Genomic DNA, 25,189 nt, shown 5'->3' with positions numbered 1-25,189 from the left:
GGTGTGCATCACTGAGAGTCCGTTGGAAGGAAGCATGTTTGTGTTTGTACAAAACCTTCTTTGTCCTCTCTCCCAGCAAGCAATCCTTGCAGGTTATTTCATGTTTGGAACAGGAAAAAAAAAGTGCCAAGAGTTTATTTCTGTGCATGTCTGTGTGGCTGTGTACACATACACATTTATATATAACATTTGCAGCCGAGTTGTCATGGGAACCGTTTTTTGGTGTCTCTGGGCAAGAGGGATGCCTGTGAGTGGCAGAGCTTTTATGGAACACCCCCTGCATGCACTTTTGTGTGGTGCGAAACCCTGCTGGGAGAGTTACCCCAAGAGCCTTTGTTGGCCCTTTTGATCATTGCTGCCTATTTTTCTCATTGATCTTGTCGGATGTGAGTGAATTTCACTGAGGGAACTGAATGTCAAGCTCAGTGACTGGCAGAGTTAAGATCCTCCGGGACATTTGCCAACTCATGGTGTGGATAGGTCAGCTTGGGTTTTTTTTGTCTTTTTAAACCCTTGATTTGGAAATGTTTAAGGCTTTGGGGAAGACTTGGATGAAAAGACAAAAGCAGCCAGGGAATGTATTTTCAGAACGACAGCTGCAGCAGCCACTTTTGAACTTGGTAGGCAGTGCCAGCTCTGGGAGGGGGCAGAATGCCAGCTAGAGGGAGGGAAGGGACTCACTATTTACCAAGCAGCTACTCTGGACCTGGCTCCATCCTGGCTGCTTTGCATACGTTATCTCCTGTAATCGTGGAACCCACCCTGGAAGGCAAACATTGTGGTTCTTAGCGGGAGACTGGGATTAGAGAGAAAAACTGGGCAAGCGAGGAAGTGGCAAAGCTGAAATTCAAACCCAGGTTAGGCCTGGCTCCAGAGCTGGGGCTTTACCTACTACATCATGCCTCTGGACAACTTTCTGGAGCCAGGTTGCCCTCACATCCAGGCCAGGAGTTGGGGTGAGGAGCAGCCGGGAACGGCAGATCCAGTGATGGGCGGCTCTGAGGATGACCAGAGAATCAATGTAAATATTACCTTCACCTGAATACAAGAGCTGGCTCATGTTTTGGTTTCGTGAGGGCTTACTGTGTACCAGGCACCTTTTACTTATCATAAACATCTCTGAGATCGATGCTATATTATCATTACTATATTACAGATATAAAGAGACTGAGGTATACACCCGAAACTAATTTTTAAAAAATAGGAAAAGAGACTGAGGTACAGAGAGGGTAAATGTACCCAAGATCATAGCTAATCAGCCGAGATTTGAACCCTGGCAACCTGGTGCCAGAGCCTGAGCTCTTGACTCCTGTGCTTTGCTGGTCCATGAGTTAGTCCTACATGTGTGCAGTTCTCTGTAACCAAGCCACGTGGGCTCTCCCCTCCTCAAAGAGCTTCAGCTGCATGAGAGGTAAGGGCGAGTTGAAGGGCGAGGGAAGAGGATCCCATTTATTGAGGATCTCCTGTGTGGCCAGGACTGTGCTAGGTCTTTCCACCTCCCAGCTTTACTGGAACATTAGAACTACTACCATCCTCTTCACCCAGAGGAGAGGAAGCAAGGCCCAGACAAGTGAAGTGATTTAACTAAAGTCTCAGAACTGGGATTTGATCCAAGTCCTGCCATTTTCTAAACCCGAAGCCTGTCCTGTGGAAGAGCAGCACTGGGCCCTTCTTCTCCTCCATGTCTCAGTTTTGGTGCCAAAAAGAGGTGTTCAGGTGTTGTCCTAAGAGCAGGGAAGGCCACTCCAGAAACCCTTGTGTAGTGGTGGACTCCAACCTGCCCAATACAGGATGCTCCCCCAAATCTACCAGGATTACACTCAGTAACTCAATCACCATCCAGCCCTCGACTATTTATAAAGCGCCTCCTACGTGCCAGCTGTCTGGGTACTGGGCATACAGCAATGAAGGTGAAAGCCATGGTCCCTGCTCCCGGGAGCTTACTTTCTAGCAAGGAACAGCCATGATACAAGTAAGTAGAAATGTGAGACGTGAAGGAAGCTCTGGGCGTGAATAACAGGGACTTAGTGGACCTGGGTTAACTGATGTGGGTGTTTTACGTTTATTTAAGGGGAACCGTCCTGACACTTTGGCTTGAGAAGGCCAAGAATATAACTTAGATCTTTCGGCCAAAGCTGAAAGCTGGCCAAGCTATGGCATGAAATGAAAGAGGTTTCTATTTTCTTTATGTTCAGAAAGCAAGTTGTAATATTTAACCTCAAGCCATTTTGCTCCACAGAAGAGATAAATAAGCTAATGTTTATTGAGTGCTTACTACATGCCAGGTACTAGGCTATGTAAGCCCCTTATGAATACAGTGTGATAGAATCACGAGGAAATAGTGTCACAGTACTAAAGTAGCAGAAGGTAAGGAACAATTAAATCTATCTGGGGAAGAAGAGTGAAATCAAGGGAAGTTTGTCCCCTAAGGTGATACTTGAGCTGGGTTTTGAAGGATACATAGGAGCTTGCTATGCGGTCCAGGAGCAGCACACCCTCCATGTACAGGGAACAGTGTATGGAAAGACACGGAGACATAAAAGTGCATGGCTGTTCAGGGTGCCCATCTGTGCGGGAAGTAGCAGAAACTGAGGGTGCCGAGGCTGGCAACAGCCAGATGCAATAGGGCTGTAGGTACCTGGCTAAGGATCCTGGACTCTACCCAGTCCCCACTTACCCTGTATAAGGATGAGAACCAAGCATCTTCTTCAACTTTTCTGTTCAAGTGGAAGAAAAGGCATGTAATGAGGGTAACAATAACAACAACAAAACATGATCACCAAATTTGGGAAACTGAAAAATGTTCATCTGCAGAATTAATTCTCAATTGCTGCTATTTTCATTCTCATGCTGGTGGGAAAGGCAGAGCAGAGCAATGTGCCTCAGTCTCTTTCCAGGTGTCTGGAGTGCCGACAGGCCAGGCCAGGCCAGGAAAGGCTGGCAGGCTGGCTCCCACGGAGATCATCAGAGCCAGCCCGGTGCTTGGCACCAGCTGTGGGCATCTGGAAATCCAGCTTCCTCTTCTAGTCATCAGATAGGGGGAAAATCAGAGTCCAGGATTTTCACAAGGCAGCAAACTTGGCAGGATGATTAAATAGCATCAGGCTTGAAAAAGGCCAGGGGAAGACTGGGCCACCCAGGGTAGAAGGATGTGGTTTCCAGATTAAGGATGGGATATGTGGGTGATTGTGTGAAGTCCCTTGGTTTAGAGAGTGCTGGAGCCTGTGAGGCGGGTATTAGAGAACTTGCACTGGGCCAGGCCCAGTGGTAGGCAAGGTTGATCTCAGGAACAGGGCAGCTCAGTAGATTTGATGTGTAGGGGGTTCTGCTAATAAGGCCTGGCATCAGTGAGGTCAAAGGCTGCCTGACCCCCAGGCCCAGCAGCCACCTCGTGAACATGTTGGGTGATGAGTCAGATGAGGGGGAAGGAAGCCCCTGTTATAATTCACCTCCTAAGTGCAGGCAATATTAGTCCTCAGAGCTCCATTGGGGTGTTATGAGGATTAAGTGAGTTATTACATGTAAAGGGCTTTGCCCAATGCCTGGCACATACTGAGTACTCAGTACATGTTGTTTTTATCAGCCAGACGTGCTAATGGTTAGTTTCTGTTTGTTAGTTTATTTAATCCTCATAGTAGCTCTAGGAAGTAGGCACTAATAAGTTTTTTAAAATTTGTTTTTTACAGTTGAGGAAACTGAGGCACAGTGGGGTTATGTAACTTGCTTAAGGACACATAGTTAAAATTGGCCGAGTTGGAAATTTCTGCAAGTCAACAAAATAGAAACAAAAAACAAAAGCAACCCAATTCAAAAATGGGCAATGGACTTGAATAGACATTTCTCTAAAGAGGGTGTCTCATGAACCATTCTCATGAATGGTCAATAAACTCATGAAAAGATGCTTAACATCACTTATCATTAGGGAAATGAAAATCAAAACCACACAATTCAATACCACTTCAAATCCATTAGGGTGGCTACTATTGAAAAAAAAAAAGAAGGAAGGCAAGGAGGGCGGGAGGGAGGAAGAAAGGAAGGAAGAGAAAAAAGGGAGGGGGGAAGAGAGAGAAAGAAAGGACAAGTATTGGTGAGGATGCGGAGAAATCAGAACCTCTGTACGTTGCTGGTGCGGGTGTGATACGTATGGTGCAGCCACTGTGAAAAACAGTATGTAGGCTACTCAAAGTTAAGCCGAGAGTTAGCATATGATGCTGTGACTCCACTTCTAGGTACATCTCCAAAGAATTGAAAGCAGGAACTCGAACAGATATTTGTACACCCATGTTCACAGCAGCATTGTTTACAACAGCCAAAAGGTAGAAACAACTCAAACATGCACTGATAATATGAGTGGATAAACAACATGTGCATACCTGTGCGATGGATTATTATTCAGCCTTGAAAAGGAATTATTTCTGATACATGCCACAAGATGAATGAGCCTTAAAAACATTATGCTAAGTGAAATAAACTTGACACAAAAGTACAAGTATTGTATTATTCCAGTCATACAAAGTACCTAGAGAAATCAAATTCATAGAGACAGAAAGTAGCATGGTGGTTGCCAGGGGCTGGAGGGAGGGGGAGATGGGGACTTGCTGTTTAATGGGCAGAGTTTCAGTTTGGGATGATGAAAAGTTCTGGAGATAAACAGGGGTGATGACTGCACAGCATTGTGAATGCCAGTGAATGTGAATGTCATTTAATGCCACTGAATTTTACACTTCAAAATGTTAAAGTGGTCAATTTCGTGTTGTGCATATCTTACTACAATTTAAAAAACTGCAAAACAAAACAAAACAAAACAAAAACTGGCAGAGTTGGGATTAGGATTCAGGTCTATTTGTCTCCCAGGGCACCCTGGGATGGTTCCCTGGATCTACTTTTCCCTTTCTAGAGAAATGCGGTGCATTTTTGTTCAGAACTGACCAGCAGAGAGAAAAGCAGTGTCTTGATGATGACACCCAGATACACCCAGAAGGAATTAATTCTATTTTGCAAACAGGCATTTGCAAGTGATGTTCAACTTGGAGGACAGGCGAATTCTGCCCAAGTTGGGTCAGAGAATGGAGAGCTAAGGAGTCAGAACATGGTAACTGTGCTCCATCCTTTCCATTCTCCCCTAGGTCCCGTGACCTATGTACCCATAGCATTTATCATTTTGTTAGTCAGTCAACAAACATTTACTGGGCACTCCAATAAGTGTTTTCTTTTTCAACATCACCAAGGAATTCTCAGACACCTGCTGGGTGTCCTACAATTTAACTCAATTCTGACACTGTCTACCTGAAGATAGCATCCGATCCCACAGGTTAAGGGCTCAGTCCTACAAGACTACCTTCTCCTCCGCAGTTGTAAGTCCACGTTGTCACCTGTGCTGGCCAGAGATCAGAGGTTCCCATGACCCTCTTCTTGGGTTCTATTTATTTGCTAGAGAGGCTCACAGAACTCAGAAAAGCACTTTACTTACTAGATCACCAGTTTATTATATCAGGGGATAACTCAGGAGCAGCCAGATGGGAGAGACACACAGAGCAAGGCATGGGGAGAGGGGTGCAGAGCTTCCGTGCTTTCTCCCAGGGCACCATTCTCCCCCGTATTTCCATGTTCACCAACCAGGAAGCTCTGAGAACCGTGTCCTTTTGGGTTTGTATCAAGGCTTCATTACACAGGGATGACTACTCGTTGGCCCGATGATTGAACTCAATCTCTAGCCTCTCTTCCCTTCCTTCCCCTAAGTCAAGGTCAGTGGGTTCCCCTGGCAACCCCCACTCCTAGGTTAAGGGCTTATTAACGTAAGATACGTTTACTCCAACTGAGAACGGAAGAACAGCCATGGGTTCTGAGCAGAGAAGTTACATGATCTTAACTTTTGAATGTAAAATAATTACGGGTAGTATTGAACCTGTAGGTCCAGTTACCTATCTCTCTTCCCCATTATATGTGCTCTCATAGTCCTTTCTAGGGGCCCAACCCAGTGTCTGGCACATAGCTGTCTCTCAATAAATGCTTGTTTAATGATTTCTGAAGCCTGGCTGTCACTCCAGAAGGACGCATGCAGGGGGGAGGAACGGGCAATGCTTGAAATGGGAAAAGACCAGGGGGTGGCATCCTACTTCTTAATAAGATGGTATCAGACAGAGAATCACCTTGGCTTAGCAGTGAAGGGAGGTCATGAGTTTCAGTCCTGGTTCTGCTGTTCACTTGCTGTATGACCTTGAGAGAGAGAACCCTTTCCTATTTCTGGGTTCTAGCCTTAAACCTGGGTGAGTTAATCCCTAAGGGATCTTCAACCCTGAGTAGCATCCATTACAATATTTTTTAAAAATTGTGGTAAAATACAAATAACATAAAACCCATCATCTTAACCATTCTATGATAATATTTTTTTGCTTCCTCTCACCTCCTCGGGAAGCTGGATTCTCTGCAGCCATCAGGCCTGGTGGGGGCTGTGGTCACCTCTAGGAATAGCTGAGAAATGGAAGGTCCCTCTCACTGTGGGCAAAACGCTGGGACCAACTGGTCTAGAAGTGACCGTAACAGCGAATTAGAGAAGCTACAGCTCTGCCCTGGAGCGAATGGGGAAGCCATTAAGCTTTGTTGCGGGGCTTACTATGTCCTAGGCCTCTAGGCCCTGGAGATGCTCTCTACAGACGGGCCCCTTTAAGTCTTGCTTTAATCCTTTAGAGGCAGACCTCCTGCTTTCATTTTGCAAATGGCTCAAAGTTAGGAAACTTGTTGAAGGTTGATCAGCTAGTCTGTAAGGTTAGAATCCAGATCTGTCCTAAAGTTTATAACCTTTGAAAGGAACCAGCACCCTCACATCCAAAAGGCGGAAACAACTCAAATGGGATCTGTGCGCTGGTGCAGCTCTTTACTGAAGAGCGTTAGTGGCTGATTACAATCATGCTTCCAAGTATAGGGAAGGAGGCAAACTATTTCTTTACTTTTTCCACTTGGGCTTCCCTCCTCCAGCCATATCCACTTCCGATGGGTGCCCTGCAGTCTCTCCTTCTTTGGTTTTTCTAACGCTTCCTTTTTATTTTTTTTAACCCTCTTCATCTTCCACGTCTATGTCTACGTCTTAACTGCCTAGAGTCTAAGATCTTGGGCCACTAAGGTCCATGCCCAGCTCTACCTTGCCAGGCCTTGGGGGATGTTGGCTTGTCTCAGAGTGGAGGACCCAATAATCTATAAACCCTCTGTGGCTATCAGAGACGGCTTCTGTTGGCATAACAAGGCGTGTCTTTATGCTAGAATGCCAGTCCCTCCTCCCCCCACCTCCAACCAGGAGGAAAAATGAAGGGGGCAGAGTACTCCAGCTTGTAACAATATTTTCAAAAGTTCAAATTAAAGAAATTCAGGGGTCCCCCAAGCTCAATCTCCAGTTCAGAGAAACAGAGCTGTCACCCCACGTGATCACAGATAAGCAAAGCACCGTCACCCAGTCTTGAGGAGATGTATAAACCAAGTCTCCACTTGTCTGCGGCTCTTCAAATGAAGAGGGAGAGGTAGATTTATTTGGGGGTTAGGGGATGCAGGGCTCTGCTGGAGGCAGCCTGGTGGGCTCTGGGAACAGTGGATGGCTGGTTAAAGATATTGCTCTTCTCTGTGGGCCAGCATTGCCTGCTCCAGGATACTCTCGCCCTTCTCTCTCCTTGCGCAGTGAGGCCCAAGACTTCTCCAAGGTAACATGAAATCCTCTGGCAATTCACAATGATTCTGTCCTTCAGCAAGTTTCACATCCTATTAATTGAGTGCTAGATATCAGGGATATATTAACTGACTAAGTAATGTTCTCCTGTAAGTGAATAATAGCTAAAATGTATACAATAATTACTATGAGCCAGGGACAGGGCTAAGTGCTTTGCATTTGTTGTCTTAATTCTCATGCTAGGAGGTAGAGTCTCCATTTTACAGATGAAGAAACTGAAGCTTGGAGAGTTAAGTGACTTCTCCAAGGTCATACAACTAATAAATGTCAGGGCTGAGACTCAAACTCAGGTAATTTGATTCCAATGGCTGTGCTCTTACTCGTTCAACACTGAGAGTGCCCTGAGAGCTAAGCACCCACTGCGAAGGGGGCGTAGAGGAGAGATACCTAGCTCAGCCTGGGGAGTGGGGAAGGGCTGCCTGGAGGTGAGGTCTGAGCCAAACAGGAGCAGGAATTATTAGCCAATGGGCAAAGGGGACAGAGGATAGTTTGGGGTTACAGGTAGTAGGAGCAGTCTGCATACAGGTCCTAGGGCTAAAAGGACCAAGGTAGCTGCTGCTGTGGATTTGAGGTGGAGCGTGGCAGTATGGAAGCAGAGGCCAGATTCTGAAGAATCTTGAATTTAGACTGGATCCTGTTGGCATGGAGGCTGTCAGCAGGCAAGTTCACAAAATCAGCTCTGCTTGTTGACGGTGGCCGAGGTTGCTTTGTTGAAGGCACATGGCAAATCAGACCTGGAGTCAGATGCCATGGGTTTGAATACTAGTGTTTCTACTTAAAAGTATTACACAAGTATTTGTAACGGGATATAGTAATACCTAAAAAGTTGTTGAGGGGAATGAGTTAACCTCAACACAATGTTTAGCAGAATTGTACACTGGCAAATAAGTAGGGGTGCAATACATCTCAGCTGCTCTGTATGAGAGGGGTGGTGTTGAGCAGGGCCAAGAAAGGGAAGAGCTCTGCCTTTTCGACTTTGCTCCCTATGAGCCACCCTTGATTGCTTCTAGCCAGAGTCTTATCAGGGACTTTTACAGGATTTTGCCCAAGGCCTATCCGTTTTAAGAGAGATAGTGCTCATAAAGTGCTTAGCAAAGAAAGACCAGGCACACAGTAATTGCCAGATGCTTGTACCTATTATTAAGTTAGAAAGTGAAACTAGCTCAGAAAATAACAATTAAGCAATTATCAGTCTGTTATCACCCTAGTGTAAATGAGAAGCCAAATTCTTTTCTGGGAACAGGTTTTAATTGGGATAAGGAAGTCTGAGATCCCAGAGCGTGGAAGGAGAACCCTGGGAACTGAAGGACCACTTGGGATTTTTTCCTGGAGCTGGTCAGAGAAGAGCAGCAAATCCAATCCTAAATCATCAGGTGTTACAAATCCAAAGGGTTTAGGATTCTAGAGTATGAGGAGTTCCTGTCTTCTAGTCTGGAGATGGGGGACGAGGTTTCCTGTGGATACCGCGCCTGAAAGATGCGCTGGGGGGTTGTGGTATCACCCTCTTCCAGATGGCTCCTTTCTCCCCGAGGGAGGAGCATTTGGGGCTCAATTAGGAGAGAATTAATTAATTAAGCACCCACTGTGTGTAGAGCTTTATGTGAATTAAAAAATAAAAATAAAGGAAGTCAGTGTGAAGCAGTATAGCAGGAGTCAGAACTGGACTCTAATTTTGTCTCCGCCAACTATACTCTCCATGTGACCCTGGGAAGGTCTCTTGTCCCTTTGAGCTTTGCTGTTATATGATGGTATTGAGCCTCAGTATCTTCATTTGTAAAATGGGTACTACGTATTTCACAGAACTGTGTGTGATAATGAATACGACGTGCTCAGTGCCTGGTGACCACTATCACCTGATTCCTCCCTGCGGTTCCTTTCCACTCAATGCTCCTGTGCCCGGGACAGGGCCCATGCTGGGGGAGGGTTGGGGGGCGAGGGTGTGGGAGGGTCTTGGTTGGTCCCTTGGTTGGGGAGAAAAGGAGCTTATCCACAAGTGTCACCCTGGCATAGGACACTGGGGAGCTGACCACTGGCTGCTGGTCAAAGTACGCTTCAGTCTTGGGGTCAGTCCTTGGAAGACTGCATCCACAGAACCCTCAGTCAAGGTTGCTGATTAGATAAGGCGGGTCAGATGCGGTCCCAGGCAACTTGGAAGGCGGCAAGGTTCATCCAGATGAAGGGGGAATTCAGATGCAGGCTTGGCTCTGTCCTTTCCTGGCTGGGTGACCTTGGGCCAGTCACTTTTCCTCTCCCAGTCTGTGTGCTGGGGAAATGGCACTCCTCATTTCACTTACCTCTGATTGTACCAGGACGAAATGTCGACATAATGGACGTGGTGAACTGCGAATAAAGGCCAGGGAGGGCTATTTGTTATGCTAATAGGCGCACACTGTCAGTTCCTATCCAGCGGTTTCACTCTGGTTAGGCGGTTCCTTCCACAGTAACCGAGGTTCCTCGCCTAACAGCTCCCGCCCCTGCGGGCAGGGCTCTGCGGACCGCAGGCTCCTGGGCCGTTACCATTGTTCTTCGAGGCTGGGCAGCAGGGGAGGACTCTCGCAGACCAGACCTTGCTTTTGGTCTCTCCCTCCGCCCCGCACCCGCGCGGCAGCGAGCCTCGGAAGCCCCCTAGTCGATCTTTTCCGAGGAAGCGAGTCAGCCCCAGAGCGCTCCCGAACGGCGGCCGAAGACGTCCCCGAGTGTTTCCGAAGAATCCCGACCACTCTCAGTCTCCGGAAAGAGCCGAAAGGGCTTTCCACCCTCGGCCTCCCGAGCCACTCCGAAAAGGCCCGAAGTTTGCCGAGCGGCCGTCCTGCCGGACTGCTGGAGGCGGCCGCAGCGCCATGTTGGATGCTCTGCTCGTTGAGTGAAGAAAATCCGCCGGCATCGCCTGAGCCCCGCTACCGAGAAGGGCGCCGCTTCCCCCGGGGAGGGGGATAAAGACCCCCCGCCGCCGGCCCATGAGGATATTGCCGTGAAAGGTCCGGTCTCTCCGCCTCCTGCCCCCGCCGGGTCCGGCCCCCCCCCCGGGGTCGCGTTGTCACGGAGACCGGCAGCCGGTGGTGCTGGCCCGCGGGGCGGCTGCTGCTGCCGGCGGCGGTGGCGGCGGCGGCGGCGGCGGCGGCGGCGGGCGTGTGTGACCGGCCCCGGCCCCCTCCTCCTCCTCCTCCCAGCCTCCCCCCGACCCCCCGCTCCCGCCGCCTCCCCGGGTCTGCCCCCATCCCGCCCCCCCGCCGCCCCCGGCCCCTGCACCCCGGCGCGCCCGGTCCCGCTCTGGGGGGGTTGGTGGCTTCGCTTTGCCATGAGTTTACCGCAGAAACCGGCTCTGAAATCAGGCTCAGCGGCTGCAGCAGGAACCGGACCCGGCACAGGAGCGGCGGCGGCGGCGGCGGCGGCAGCGGTACCGCCTCCTCACCCGGCGGCAGCAGCGGCGGCGGCGGTAGCGGCCCCTCCTCACCCGAACATCAGGGCCCTCCAGACCCAGGCGCCCCAACAGTATCCTTTTCACCTTCCTGCCGGCCCTTCGGCTCTTCGCGGCAGAGCAGGGGGGCTGTGGCCCCACCGGGGACTCGACTGCTGGCTGCCACAGCCCAGCCGGGAAAAGGGCTGCTCTTCAAGCCCGGCAGCGGGCTTGGCCGGAGCTTTTGGGGTGCCCCGGCGGCAGCACTGCGGGGGTTCCCGGGACCCTCTGCAGTACTATGAAAACTAGCTCCACTCGGCCTTGCTTCTGCAGCCCTTCCCTTGTAGAGCTGGGGGACTCTTCCCCCTTCTCACCTCTCCTCCCTCTAGCCCCCCCAACCCCCCTTTTATTAGGCAAATTTACTGCCGAGTGCCTGGGACCAGCCCTGCGGGGAAGGTTTTCCTCTGATTGTTGTAAGGACTACACCCTCCCCCTGTCTCCCTTCAGCACCTCCTGCAACGGGGCATGGTGGGCCCCTAAGTAGTATTAATACATAATAAACTTTATTGGTAAATTTCCTGTTTGAAACTAATCAGCTCGTTTCTGAGGTAAGTTGGATTTTAAATCTACGGGGAAAAGGGACAGAAATCACTCCCTCTGGCTAATGTTTTTTAGCGGTTGGGGGAGTTGTGATGTGGTTTGTGGTGGAACGCGATCTAAGGAGGAAATGTTACACCGGACGCTTCCCTGTCTTTGACCTTTTTAAAGGAAGAGGAAGTTAACTGACATTACCCATCACCCCCAAAAGTCTCGCTTCTTGAAAGGCTTGTGTTATGTTCCATATTTTTAAGAGCTTTAATGTACTCTTTATAGGCCTGCTGTGTAGAAAGGACCAGGGTTCCTGGAGTAAAGTCTAGTATGGATTATATCTAATTTCATGTTCTTTGCTCGATTGTAGAGGGTTTGGACAGCTTTGATTGAAAAGATTTGGTAAGGAGGTAGTTCAGTCAAAAACTAGCGGGTGAAAGTAAAACTTTGAGTTCATCATGAATTCCAGGGAGATTTAAAAAGGTATTTACCTACCTGAGAATAACATTTCATCATGCACCGCCCCCCCCATCCGCTGTATTTGTGTAAATCAATCAATCGTTGGATGGTAGATGTGTTTTTGTATTTGTGTCATCGTGTGTTTGACTTTTAGAGTGAGGCTGTTTGAGCAAATAAACTTAACTGCTGTGAGTTCCACAGATTATTTCCCAGTGCAGTTTGATTCTTGTCTGTATCGATTACTCTCAGAGGGGAACGGCATCACCCTTCTAGAGTCATTTCAGGTCGTCCTTTTGGTTTCTATCAAGTGTCCTTTTCTCTGTTCTTTAAATATTGTTAGTCCACATTTTTGTCAGTCCAGGCAGTGTGGCTCAGAGTAAAGATAAATTCCATTCCAGTGTGATGTGTGTACTGATTTCACAATGTTTTTACCCTGCATGATTCTGTTCAGTTAAGAATTGTTCACTGATGAGAATGCTTAGTGATAACTTAGTGTTACTTTTGATCAGTATTCCTGTTGTTTTCCTGTGGGGGGGAAAAACGGCTAATTTGCCTACATCATGGTGGCGTTTAGGGCTCCATTTCTTAAACATATCTTCACTTAGTGCTTTGTGAGTTTAAATTCCTTTCTAATTTGTCTTGATTACCTGTACTTGGTTAGGGCTGTACATTTCTAGACAGTGCTGTCAAGTAAATTATTCTTTAGCCGCATCTTTGAGCTGTTTGGGCAATTAAATAAATGAAAGGAAGCCTATAGTATGTGTTCTTGATGTACAAAGTGAGAAGGGCCGTGATGCTGAATACGACAGTGCTTGGTGAATTTGGTGGTGCTATTTGGACACAGAGCTGTGTTTCAAGTATGCTTTTCCTCCATGCATTTCACAAAGGAGGGACTCATAAGAGCTCTGAGTTGATGCAACAGAAAAATTGTGACTGCGTAAGTTAAAGAGGGTAAATTTAAGATGTAACTTCCAATGGAGATAATTTTTAAAGCTATCTGTGGTAATATATGACTCTTGGTTTTATGTGACTTTAAGTTTTTACTTTGCCTCAGGTCATGGAAGCTAAAATTAATTTTCTTCTTGAGGTATTTCACAACCCTGTTATCTTCTGTTTGCTTTACACACTGAAAGGTTACGATGGCTAAAATCTAAATGTTTGTATAGTAAATGAAATACAGTTTACAGAGTTCATTAGAACATACTAGCGGTGAAATATTATCAATGGTAATAGGCATTTTGGTTAAACAGGGATTAATACAGCAATTTTGTGTACCCAGAGGGAGTGTGAGAATTTGTATTTGATGATAGCAGTCTTCTTGTAATAGGTTGATATACATTGAAGCATTGAGACGAGTACAGAGGTGGAGTTGCTCTTTCTGTGGCTTAGTAAAATCTCCAGTTGTGCTTGAATTGAATCAGTAAGTTCAGATAATATTTTAAATTTGTAAAAATACTAGAAGGGGATTCACGTGACAAGGTGTCCTTTATTTGTACTTAGTGTTCAAGTGACAAATCAGAAATGAAGGGAGATGGTAGCGGTAATGACTTTGCATATAAACTGCTTAACTGGCATCAGTATCGCATGGCAGGCCCATAAGGCCATTCAGGTAGAAGCCTTTGACTGCAAAGAGGCAAGGGGTGGGGCCTGGCAGAGGGTGGGCAGGGGTGGGGGCGGTGAAAGAAGGTAAACACTGATATGAAAAGTGCTAATGGCAAGGGAGAAATACTCTTAGAGTTTTCATAGCATGATCCAATATGAATAGTTTATGAAACTGGTCCTTCAGAATACTTGCCTGGAGATATGCTCACCCTAGCTTCCCAACATGAGATTCCAAGAGGCTCTGTTGAGAATGTTAAGAGTGATTCTTAACCTTTCTGGGTAACAAACACTTTGACATTTTGATGAAAGCTTATAGACCCTCTCCGCAGAAAACTCTCCCTGCACAGAAAATCTTGCTTACATTTTCAGGGGGTTTTTGCACCCCCACTCCATAAACAGCCTAACCTTTTAGATGGAAATTGCTTACCCTTCAGATAACTAAAGATTAATGAGTTTGAATTTAGGTGCCCAAGTAGTTCTGACTTAATAGAACAATTTTGCAGTCTGTTATGAATACACAGTGTTCTCTCTATTTATATGGAAAGACTTCAGGGTGTAAATTCTCTCAGGGCTGCTGACACTTCTGGGGAGTCTAGTTACTGTTTTGGGGCAGCCAGTTTGATTAAGAAAATCAGGGCAGTGGGTTCTTTGAAGGAACTAAATTTGGCGAATGCCTGTAGTGACCTAAAAATGATCTGTGTCCTCAGTTATTTTGTTTTAGGTATGGATATATTAAAAACAAATACTCCCCCTTTTTTTTTTGGTATGATAATTTTCTTTTGTATGTTTTCTGTGTTGATTTTCAGTTTTATCTTATTGGCTGAAGCCAAGTAATGTTTGCTTTCTTCTTCTTTGTCTGTTTACCGAAGCTAAATCTGAATATTAATAGTAGTGTCCATTTAATGAGCACCTGTTGTTCTAGGAGCCATACCCGTGTGATTTTATTTAATCCTCACATGAACCCTAATGAGGTGGGTACTACATATATTTTATAGATGAGGAAACTGAAGTGCAGAGAAGTTAAGTAATGTGCCCAAGGTTGTCCATCTAGTGAGTGGTGGTCTGCAGTTCAGACCTTGATATGACTGGCTCCAAAGCCCATGCCTGCCCTTTTTTACTGTGCCATGCTGTACCGTACCAAGTCTGCATGTGGGAATGGGAGGAAGGATACTTTGCTTATTTGATAGCTAGGGGAAGGTCTGTATACAGCTAAGGAGCTCTATGGAGTAATCTAGAATGCAGTGATACTACACCTTGTTTTAATTAGTTCATAGCCACATACCGCTAGGCAAGTATGTTATCTTTACCGCATTGAGCCTTAAAGCATAGGAATAGGTCTGCCTCGTTTGGTTAGTGCATGTTTCTGCTTGTTTAGAAGTTAAGGCCTTCAGCAAAATACCATGATAACTACCAACTAGACCTTTGTAGCTCATGTAGGGACCAGCAGTCTGTCTATTCCTAAGCCCCACCATCAACAACGATGGATCTGCACTCCTCGGAGCACGTCCTCTTCTAGGAAAGAGAAGGCAGCAATGTAACATGGAGATAAAGAAGGAAGAAAGTTTATTCAGGTGCCTGAGTCACGTCGGCTCTTGCCACTGCTACTCCCTCTTCTAGGCTATGCTCTTAAAAGTGAGGTGTTTTCTGTCAAACAGAATTTAAACTGTTGCTTTTCCATGTTGGGTTTCTGGTAAGAATTTTACAGAAAGGTTTACTGCTACAAAATGCTTGAAAACCATGTTTTAAATCATAATAGGATTGCCACATTTTAGCCATTTATATTGAGACTTCAATATAAGTAGCAAGTTTTAAAGTTCATTTGTTCATTTATTCAGCATCTACTGTGTGCCAGACTCAGTGCTAGGTCTAGAGTTGAAAAGCTATGATAAAATCTTTGCCCTCAAAGACGTTGGTCCAGACAGAATACCATGAGGCAAGCACAGTAACAACTCTGCTATAAGAGCCTACTCGGGGGGAGGGAGGAATTGGGGCTTCCTGGAAGAAGTTGACATCTGAGCTAAAGTAGAAGGATGAATGAGAGTTACCTGAGGTGTACGTCGCTTTCTCCTTCCAGCTGACTTTTCTTAATTCCATTGTTGTTGCTGCTGCATAGAACTTTAGTAAATGGGTGTTGTCGTGTTTCAGTTTTTAGTAGGAGCAGAAAAACTAGAGGAGATACCAGCGAATACGGTAATCAAAACAGTTGCTGTAAATTCAGTCATAACCTGAGGAATGGGGCGTATGGGAAGATACATACCAGATCTGATTGGTTCTTTCCTGGTCACTGTCTCATTCATCTTATAATACCCCCCGCCTTTCTGATATTAGACTTCGATTTGGAAAGAGTACCTGCTATCCTTAAAATATAAGTAGGTTTAGCTCGGTGTATTGAGAAGTGTAGCTGATTTGAAGTAAAAAAAAAAAAAAAAAGTCTGATTTGAGTTTGGCTGTTCCATTCTAATATGTATATTTTCTTTCTTTTTTTTTTTTTAAGTGTCCACAACATTTAATTGTTGATTTATGGAGAGAAACTATCCCTTAGCCCAAATACCCGTGTTTCATAGTTCAGGAACACAGATCAGGGACAAACTTCCATGGACATCAACTCAGATTCTTGACACTCCGAAATCGCTTTGCACTCTGAAGGATATCAGCCTTCCTCATCTCCTCAAAGTCTTTCATGGAATCATAATTTCTGTAGAAATCTGCATATGCCTTCTTCCTCGGTTCAGCCACAGCAAACTTATAGAAAGCTGCGACGCCCAGGGAAACAATGATTGATTGCTCCAACAAGAAATCGCAGATGCGTGGCCAGAAGGCCACGCATCTGAGGTTTCACCAAAGCACTGGAAGGCATGGTAGCTATATTTTCCCTTAAAACCAGTGTCCTTCCGGATAGGTATGTTATCTAGAACTAGTCATGTAAACTGTTCTGGGTATCAGTTTTCCCTTCTCTAAAATGAAGGGGTAAGAACAAGTTATTAAGTGACACTCTTGAAGTATAATGGCTTTTGATTCTGAAGATTATGGTTTGATGTCTGTTTTGTTCCTGCAAGTAGATGGGAAGGATTTATAGAGACCTCTTGTTAATGGTTTCTTCCTTTGTCTGATGGTCAGTGACTCTTTTCTGTGGTGACTTATTGATATTAGAAGCATGCTAATTTAACAGTTCATTCAACAAATACATCAGCTTTCTTCTATCTGCCAAGAACTGTTCTAGGTGCTGAGGGACGTTAATATGCTCATATAAGAAACCTTTGGTTTTTGACTTATTAATGTGAGATTCAGCCAGACAGGAATACCTTTATGACTCAGTAGTGAAGACTATAGAATCTGTCATGGGATGGCTTGAGACCATAAAATAAGGTTGCCAAGGTCAGATGTTTGCTTGTTCTAGGTGATGGACGATACAGTTAGTTCATTATGAGATATGAGGGAAAGCGGGTTCTATAGTAAACTGTGATGAGACACCATCTATTTTTACTTTTGGAGCAATACTGTGTGCTAATATAATAGGAAACTAGCTATTTCCTGATTATTAGCCAGGCACATGACTTCAAGCAGGGCATAAACTGTAGCTGAGATTTATATCGATGAAATACCGCAGTATCCCAAGCTACTTCTGAAGTCTCAAATGGTTCCTAGTTCCTTGGCTTGCTGCCAACCAGTTTTGCACTCTCCTGTAGCCTCAGCTGAAATTTGAGATAGTTTAAGCTATTTTAAGTACATTTGAAATTTGTCAGTTTTTATGACCTTTATTAGCTAGTAGTTTTGTACTTTTCCGAGCCCAGTGTGTATGTGTGTGTGTGTTCCCTGACACTTATTTTTTTTAAAATTTTATTTATTTACTTACATTAGTTTCAGATGTACAAAGCAATGTAGTAATTAGACATTTATCGTTTATACCCCTCACAAAGTGATAACCCCCTTCCCCTAATCTACTACCCCTCTGACATCGCACACAGCCATTACATTTCCACTGTCTCTATTCCTTATGCTGTACTCCGCTTATTGTAAATATATATATATATATATATATATATATATATATATATATATATATATATAAAATTGTAGTTGACATTCATTATTGTTCAGCTTCAGCTTCAGGTGTACAGTGCAGTGATCAGGCATCTACATCATCCCTGAGGTGGTCTCCCTAATGAGACAAGTGTCCATCAGATACCCTACAAAATCTTTACAACATTATTGATTACATTCCCCAAATTGACTTTCGTATCCCCATGGCCATCTTGTGGTTACGGACTGTTTTCTAATCCCCTCCAACCCCCCTACCCCACCCCCCATGCCATCTAGAAACCCTCAGTTTTTCCTCTGTCTCTGAGACTGTTTCTGATTAGTTCATTCATTTATTCTTTTATTTAGATTCCACATATAAGAGATCATATGGTATTTGTCTTTCTCTCTCTGACTTATTTCACTTAGCATAGTGTTCTCTAGGTCCATCCATATTGTTGTAAATGGTAAGCGTTCATTCTTTATGGCTGCATAATACTCCATTGTATAAATGTACTCACTCCCTGACGCTTATGAGACATTAAATTTTATCAGTAGAATGTAACCTCCATGAAGGCACAGATTTTTGTCAGTGTTGTTCACTATTGAATTGCCAGCACCTAGAGCAGTGCTTGGCAGATAGTAGCAAGTCTCTAAATATTTGTTGAATGAAACGTTGTTTAAATTATTATCTGGGAATCAGTTTTAAGATAAGTTTTAGGGCTAATATAGAGGGCATTACAGCTCACTTTCAGCGCTCGAGGCTGCCCTAAAATTGTTTTGCACTGATACATAATTGAATTGAAAATAGTTCCATAATTTCCTTTGAGATGGAACAGCATTGACCCAGTTAACAAAGCAATGTAAAGTGGCTGAGTTGCATTTGAAATACAGATACTGATGACTAGGGTTGGTATAAAGGCCAAAGAGGAAAAAACACTTACAGTCAAATGTGACTATTAAAAACTTACGATTATAAGAGTAACACATAATCAAATCAAGAAATTTTAAAAATACGGAAAAGTAAAGTAAAAAAAATCACCCATAATCTTAGTACATAGAGATAACCACTGTTAACATTTTGGTATATTTCTTTCCTGTCGTTTTTTTTTTTCCATGGACTTGAATTTTAATGGACTCAAATTCTGTCCTTTTTTTTTTTAAACATAAGGTCAGATTACATATACAGTTTTGTATCTTGCTTATTTTGTTACTTAACTATCTGCCAACAAAAGCTACTTTTTGAATAGTTTTATTCATCAATTTGGAATGAACTATTTTTGTTTCTTTGGAAAGGTTTTCTTGAAGATATTCTTTCACCTTTGGCTTGTAGCTTAAAAGTTATGACTGCACATTAGAAAGAGAAGAGCTCAAATCTTCATCAGTAAGTCAAACATTTTTGAGTTATTGTGCCTGCAATGTTTTGCGTTATTTGCAACATTAAAACTCGATGTAACTTCGCAGGTTTTTTTTCCTCCTTGACAATTATGTACATTTTTATTTTTTTATTATGCCTTTGAGTCTATCTTCCTCTATATAGTCAAGCAAACTAAATGGGGGAAAAAAAAAAAAAGACTAGTGACCAGGGTAGTATTTGTTCTGAATTGTATGCATGTGTGATATCTCTTTGATTTCTTTAGTTGATTTTCAGGAAGTGTTGATATTATGGGGCGATTGAAAGAAGGAAGAAAAGACCATAAGGGATTCATGTGGAGTTAGGGAAACAGGATTGAAGTATGGAGTCAAACAATTTTGGAATGACAAGGGGGGAAAACTGGGGAAAGTAAATATAGCTAGTTTTGAGCCAGAATACAGTGCTCTTTAAAAATTAAATTTATTGATGTAGCATTGGTTAATATTATAAATTTCGGGTGTACAACATTATAATTTGGTATCTGTATACTCTGTTGCATGCTTGCCACCTGAAGTCTAGTTTCCTTCCGTTGTCATATATTTTCAGAATAAAGTGTTTTTGCGTTGAGAATGGAAAGGACTGAACCTTAGGGTAAGTGAGATGACTCCTTTTTTTGTAGGGCCTAGAAAATAGCATACAAGAAACAGAATTTGAATTGAGAGATGAATGAAAAAATATTAAAATGAGGAGTTTAAGACTATAGTTAGGACTTAGAAGGGTAAAGGTGAGTGGATTGTGGTGAGTGGATCATCAGCATGGACAAATATTTGGGCTTGAAATAAGCCTGGTGGATGCTGGGTTGTAAGGACCTGATCAGTGGGGCTTAGAATGGAGGATTCTTGTGGCAGAATACTCAAGATAACGGATCGAGATTCTAGAGGGCTTTGAATAAATATAAGAGAAGGGAAGGTTAGACTTCTCCTGTGTGATGCTGTGACTTTTTTTAAAAACAGCTTTATTGAGATATAATTCAACCCATTTAAAGTGTACAGTTTATTGTTTTTCAGTATATTCATAGAATTATGCAGTCATTACCACCAATTTTGAACATTTTCATTACTCCCAAAAGAAACCCATTAGGTTCAATTTCCCCCCGGTTCTCTCTACTCTAGAAAGTACTAAACTACGTTCTGCCTCTATATTATCTATACTGGACATTTCATATAAATGGAATAATAAAATATGTGGTCTTTTGTGACTGGTTTCTCTCACTTTGCATAATGTTTTCAAGGTTCAACTATGTTATAGTGTGTTTCAGTTCTACTTTTTTTCTGAATTATTGAATAATATTTCACGTATTACATTTTCTTCAGTCATCAGTTTGTGGACATTTAGGTTGTTTTAGCTTTTGGCTGTTATGAATAACTATGCTATGAACATTTATGCGTGGATGTATGGGTTTTATGAGGTATCTCCCTTTTTAACATTTTGAGGAACTGCCACACTGTTTTCTAAAGTGACTGCCATCATTTTATATTCCTACCAGCATTATATGAGGGTTTCAATGTTTGTCATTAGGTCTTTCTGATTATAGGCTGCCCTAATGAGTATAAAGTGGTATCCCATTGTGGTTTTGATTTGCTTTTCCTTGATGGCTAAAGATGTTGAGCAACTTCTCGAGTGCTTATTGGCCATTTATCTTTTTTTTATTTTTATTGGGGAGCAGTGTGTACTTCCAGGCCTTTTTTCCAAGTCAAGTTGTTGTCCTTCCAGTCTTAGCTGTGGAGGGTGCCATTTAGTTTCAAGTTGTTGTCCTTTCAGTCTTAGTTGTGGAGGGCGCAGCTCAACTCCAGGTCCAGTTGCCGTTGCTAGTTGCAGGGGGCGCAGCCCACCATCCCTTGCGGGAGTCGAGGAATCAAACTGGCAACCTTGTGGTTGAGAGCTGGTGCTCCAACCAACTGAGCCATCCGGGAGGTAGCTCAGTTCAAGGTGCCATGTTCAATCTTAGTTGCAGGGGGCGGAGCCCACCATCCCTTGCGGGACTCACGGAATTGAACTGGCAACCTTGTGGTTGAGAGCCCACTGGCCCATGTGGGAATCGAACCAGCAGCCTTCGGAGTTAGGAGCATGGAGCTCTAACCGCCTGAGCCACCAGGCCAGCCCGGCCATTTATCTTTGGAGAAATGTCTGTTCAAATCCTTTGCCCAGTTTTCAGTTGGGCTGTCTTTCGGTAATTGAGTTATAAGAGTTCTTTATATATTCTGGGTACAAGCCCCGTATCAGATAAAAGATTTGCAGATATTTTCTCCCATTCAGTAGGTTGACTTTTCACTTTCTTTTTTCCCCAAAGTCTTTTCACTTTCTTGATAGTGTCCTTTTAAGCACAAAAGTTTTTAATTTTGATAAAGTCTAATTTATCTATTTATCTTTTGTCACTTGTGTTGCTGTATTGTGTCAAAGAAGGCTCTTTGCCTAATCCAGGATTACAAAGATTTACTCTTTTATTTTCTTCTAAGAGTTTTATAATTTTAGCTCTTAAATTTAGGTCTTTGATCCTATTGAGTTAGTTCTTGTGTATGATATGAAGTAGGGGTCAAAGTTTATCCTTTTGCATGTGGATACCCAGTTGTCTCAGTACTGTTTGTTCAAAAGACTATTCTTTCCTCGTTGAATTATCTTGGCACCTTGTCAAAAATCAGTTGCATTTCTTTTGTTTTTTTATTTATTGGGAAACTGACAGATAAAAACAGTATTTTTGAAGATTTATTTTGTTGAGGTCTGCAAGTTGAAATAAGGAATAAGAAAGATTAGGAGTTGGAATGGCATCATAGAACTATATGGAAGGCTTTATAATCAATCCATTAAGTGGTTGAGATATAGTGAATTATGGTCTATGAATAAATGAACTTTGACCATTTCCACCTTTTGCATAATGCTTAGAAAACAGAACTACTCAAAAGAGATTTTGCCTGCTTCTGTTATTAAGGTAAATTCCTATTAGGCAGTGATAGCTTTGTAAAAAACAGAGTATGGGCATTTGATTATTTTGTCCTGTGAAGAACTGAAATATTGTTAGCAAGTTACAGATTCTTGGGTTATTATATTTCATATAGAATGTTAGTCCTGTCCTAAAGCATTTATATAATTTTCAAGTTAAAATTTGATTGTTTATTTATTAGATTATACCCTCAGGCTATTCTAATATATTATTATAAAGAAACAAAATCAGTAAATACTGGTAAATTCTGTCTAATAGAATTCTTTTTGCTGTTCAGGAAAAGACCACATTAAAGAAGAGGCTTTTTATAACCTTTCAGGTCTAATAAAAAGCAGGGTTTATTTACTTTGGATGAAGATTGTCCCTCACACACACAAAAAATCTCTTTACATGACTTGAGACATTACAGTGTGGGAATGTGGTTGCTGATTTTTTAAGATTATATCTATTTTTTGTTTTATAAGTTATTCATATCTTTAGCTTAGCTCTTGTTAAATATACAAAGGAAGTGAGTCTTCATTAACCTTTGCAGAATTTTAATGACATCAGGTACCTGATTAATCTTGTTGAGTCTTTGAGGCTGTTATATCATATTCAGCTGATACTCCCAATATTACATTGTTGATCTTTTTAAGAAACATTAGAATTTGGAACCAGTCCAACTTCCTGAGGCAACTGTGGTTTCAAAAGCAGATAGCAGAGTACTTGACCTTAGCGTATTACCTTTTATCTTGTGACTGGGTGAGTGTACTTGAATGTGGTACATTTTAGGTAAGTCAGTGATTGCATTCTTGACCTTCTTTAAAAAAATCATAATTAAAAAATCCAAGCATATAAGTACGCATTAGCTTTTTTTCCCTTTACATAGTGTATGTAGGGCATCTCCTGGTCCATGTTTCTGAAACCCTTCCCCAGGGGGGTTTGTTCCCGAGGCTGAGGGAGGCGGGGGTGACTTGGCCTAAGCATTGAGTTTATGCCAACTTAAACTTCTTTAAGGTCTTTAATAACAGTGACCGCTTCGATCTACTAGTGGGGTGATCATAGGCCCCTTTCTTTTGTAATGGTCCTGGTTTGGATGGTAAATTGTATGGTTACTCTAACTGGTAACCATTGTATGGCTTAGAAAGTTAGGAGTCTTTATGCTATTTCTAGATGTGTTACTAACATGCTTTGTGCGGCAGCAAAATATAACCCTTGGTGCAACAATTCATGTTCGATCTTGTAGTTATAAAGGTCTTTGACATTAGCATGTGACATTAGCATGTGAACTAAATAGGAGCAAAGTATTTTGTCAGCCTCCTTTAAAAAAAATTTATTTGAACTAATTTTAGACTTAGAGATAACTTGCCAAAATACAGGAAGTTTCTTTATACCCCTCACTTCTTTCCTCTAATCGTATTAGGATGGTGCAAAAGTAATTGCGGTTTTTGCGTTATTCTTAACGTTTTAAAACGCAGTTACTTTTGCACCAACCTAATAACATCTTCCATAATTGTAGTTCAATGATCAAGAACATGAAATTGACATAGATACAATATTATCAACTAGTAATACTGTGCCAGGATCCCACATTGCATTTAGTTGTTATTTCTCCTTAGTTTCCCTTTCTCGTTAGTTGTGCCTCAGTCTTTCCTGATCTCCCATGACCTCGATGCCTTTGAAGATTATCAATCAGTTAGTTCCTAAAATGCCCCTCAGGTTGGGCTTATTATATGCTTCCTCATGAGCAGTGATTTGATGATGCTGAAGACTCTACAGAAGAAGCTGCTAAGAGAAAAGAACCAAGAAAGCTTACAATCGTTTTAAGCTTCCCAGATTAGGTTCCCACTGAGCTTGATGTAGTTGGAGAAAGTGACATTTAATACTTGACAAGTAGCCTTTTGATTTAAACTCTGAACTCGGCCTAAGTAATTGTTTCTACATTTAAGGAAGATTGGGGACTGAGAAATTCCTTCCTGCTTTTCTTTGCAAGCCTAAAATTAGTCCTGGATGGGCTTTAGTTTGGGTAGTTATATTTAAATCTGTACCTTTACTCATTTTTTATAATAATCACATTTTATAATAAAAATGTTTAAAAATATTTAAATCACTGTATTATCTTGGCTGCTATTGGAGTGCTGGGCAGTTACTATGAAATCATTAGTTTGAACCTACATTTTTAATAAAAGTGTAGCATAATAAACTCAGTGTCACCACCCTTAATTGATAAATTTTAAGCAGAAGAAAAGGAACTGTTGTTTGTTAGCCAGTCTTTGCCTCCTTAGTGTGGACTGACGTATCATTTCTTAGGCTTTGTGAAATAGTGAAAACAGATTGCGGATGATGAATTTATGGACCTAAGGAGTCTGGCTCACAAGTTGGGAACTGCTTCGTTAGTCCACTATTTGTACCAACTGGAAACTGGTGATTTGACAGTTTATGTTATCTGGAATATAGAACAAAGAGTCAGGATACTTTCTCTGTAGGTTCTAAAGAGAAATCTGTTTTCTGTTTTCTTGTGTACGTATTGTAGCTTAATCATTCAGTAGCGGAGCACTGAGGAATTAGAAATAAGACTTAGTCTTTGCCCTCAAGAAGCTTATAGCTCCACTGCAGCAGGAGACATACATAGGAGGGTGAGTAAGCAGAAGTTCCTAAGCACAGGGCCAGTGTGGCAGCTCTGAGGAGGGTCACTTAACTTAGGATGGTGGGTGGGAGAGAATTGGGAGGAATGAGGGGAGAGGCTTCCTGGTGAAGGAGGCCCCTCTAAACTGAATCTGGAAGGATGAATGAATGAGCCATATGAAAGATAGTGGTAGAATAAAGAGTGTTCCAGCCAGGAATCACACACAGAAACTCAGGACAGTGAAAAATGACTTGTTCACCATTGCTAGAGCAACAGTGTGGAGGGGAGAAGTGAACATATAATTAGAGGCCACAGGAAGGGCCTTATAAGCCATGATAAAGAGCTTGGATTTCACCCAGATGGCACTGGGGAGCCATCCTAGCTGTAGGGTGGGGAAGGACATGATCAGCTGGTGCTTTAGAAAGACCCTGCTGAGAGGTTGAGGGAGGAAGGAT

General features: G+C 43.1%; 1 protein-coding gene and 1 pseudogene across 50 annotated transcripts in view; one reads left to right on the top strand and one right to left on the bottom strand.

The window, feature by feature from the left end:
- Window positions 1–10,516: 10,516 nt before the first annotated feature.
- EIF4G3 (eukaryotic translation initiation factor 4 gamma 3) overlaps window positions 10,517–25,189 on the top strand; it is a 280,890-nt gene continuing 266,217 nt past the window's right edge. For 10 of the 50 annotated variants that reach the window (XM_088790375.1, XM_088790370.1, XM_088790369.1 and 7 more), the window contains exon 1: window positions 10,903–11,206. In XM_088790375.1, coding sequence (XP_088646501.1) covers window positions 11,013–11,206 — 194 coding nt within the window. In that variant the 5' untranslated portion in view covers window positions 10,903–11,012. Of the gene's footprint in view, window positions 10,693–10,900; window positions 11,207–11,522; window positions 11,720–25,189 lie in introns of those variants that run through there. The other 40 variants (XM_088790400.1, XM_088790399.1, XM_088790392.1 and 37 more) reach the window with 12 other exon arrangements.
- On the bottom strand, window positions 16,236–17,412 carry LOC148755422 (cytochrome c oxidase subunit 6C pseudogene; annotated as a pseudogene).

The sequence above is a fragment of the Rhinolophus sinicus genome, chromosome 14 (assembly GCF_057876585.1).
Source record: "Rhinolophus sinicus isolate RSI-liver-muscle chromosome 14, RSI-T2T, whole genome shotgun sequence".
Taxonomy (NCBI): Eukaryota; Metazoa; Chordata; class Mammalia; order Chiroptera; family Rhinolophidae; genus Rhinolophus; species Rhinolophus sinicus.
This window is presented reverse-complemented; position numbering and strand designations above follow the sequence as displayed.